A 1655-nucleotide genomic window follows, 5' to 3' on the forward strand; every position below is an offset into this window, starting at 1 on the left:
CCCCCCCGCCCAATAAAATATAAAATTTTCATAGGTTAAAAGAAAAGAACAAGAAAGTATAGCCGATTTATTTTATTTTCTTTTTCTTACTCCTGGAATCAAGTAGTTACTGCGGTGCTTTGCAGCTCAACTCCAGCTGATTTCCACAGTGATTCAAATTAATTTCTTTCCTTTAGTTAAGCACGTGGGTACCTCTTGGCAGAGGTGATCACAGTGTGTGATCGTAACCATGCCTTGCTTATTCTGCTCCTGGTATGTCGAGAGTCCCAGGAACCACTGTATTATTAGCATAGTGGATACGGAGAAGGAGTATTATCAACAAGCTTTGAATAACCTCTTCACAGGTAGGGAAGAAGAGAGTGCGCTAGCTTAACTTGTTCTCTGAAATTTCTGTTATGTCTTAATCACGCGTGTAATGTGGCCTTGATATTTGAGCATCCTAATATCACTGATACTAAGTTGATTTAAGTTGATAAAAAGTTCTTTTAATAAGTCTAGTGGGAACTAGGGAGGGTTTCATTTGTTTGTTTTCATGACTTTTCTTTTTTCTTCCTTTCTCTGAAGCTGGAAAATAAAACAACAGGGAAACTTCAAAAGCAGATTTGTCAAGTCGTTCTGGATCATTTTGAGAAGCAGTACACAACGGAACTGGGAGATACGTGGATCAGTGTCAGGTCTGTTTTGGAGAGATGGGAGAGCTTTTGTTATTTTTTTAAGTGCTTCATAAAATAATTTTGAAGAGACTCATGGACTGTAACAACTGTTTCAGTTTATTTTCACTTTAGAACTGGCATAAAAGTGTGACATAACAGAAGACTAAAACTTAGACTTTTTTATTTTTTTCATTGACATTATTCTTCAGTCACTTGTTAAAGAATTAGGAAAAATAGAGAACATCTTGTTTCAGAAGTGTTTTAAATGCAGTAATTAGGGAAAATGGTGGCTTATTTTCCTATTAAAATTATTTTCCTGCATACTTTTATTAATTGTATCTAGTCAAAATGATTCCTTTTTGATCGTACCAGAATCATCCAATGGTGAGATTGCTACCCGCATGTAAGAAAAGACTTTCTACGCTATGGAAAGCTCATTTTATTTGCCAAGTTATTAAATAGCTTTTTCTTTTTTCCGTCCAGAGATGTACTCACATACCCGTTGTGCTGGCAGTACGCTGTCCTGCTTAACAAGTTCGGCCAGTCCACTGAACTGGAGAACATCTTGCGTGTGAAGGGATATCATCCTGCCTTTCAAGGACCTTTGCCCTATCTTCCGGCATCATTGAAGTGTTACATTAGGAGAACTCCTGGGAGATTCCCTGCACAAAAACACCAGGCTGGAAAACTGAAAGACTATTATCTGCTGAATGCTGCTTCGCTGTTGCCAGTGCTGGCATTAGAAGTGAAAGATGGGGAAGATGTTTTGGATCTCTGTGCTGCACCAGGGGGTAAATCAGTAGCTATGCTGCAGTGTGCCTATCCAGGTAATATATCGAGGTGCTTTTAGAAGCTGATCCCTGACTCTGTGCCTGTGCCCGGGCTATTTCAGTTGTGCCTGTTTTCTGTAAAAGGTTTAGATTTGGGGCAAAAAAACCCCAAACAACAATTTATATTCCAAGTAGTTCCATGCTGGTTAGTAAGATTTTAATGAAGTCTCTT

The 1655-nt window shown here is 38.5% G+C and overlaps 1 protein-coding gene across 1 annotated transcript in view; it reads left to right on the forward strand.

Annotated features, from left to right (window-relative positions):
* NSUN3 (NOP2/Sun domain family, member 3) overlaps positions 1–1655 on the forward strand; it is a 24459-nt gene that overhangs the window by 5732 nt on the left and 17072 nt on the right. Inside the window, exons 2-3 of the mRNA XM_009888514.1 lie at positions 565–674; positions 1137–1480. Coding sequence (XP_009886816.1) covers positions 565–674; positions 1137–1480 — 454 coding nt within the window. The remainder of the gene's footprint in view (positions 1–564; positions 675–1136; positions 1481–1655) is intronic.

The sequence above is a fragment of the Charadrius vociferus genome, unplaced genomic scaffold (genome assembly GCF_000708025.1).
Source record: "Charadrius vociferus isolate BGI_N301 unplaced genomic scaffold, ASM70802v2 scaffold487, whole genome shotgun sequence".
Taxonomy (NCBI): Eukaryota; Metazoa; Chordata; class Aves; order Charadriiformes; family Charadriidae; genus Charadrius; species Charadrius vociferus.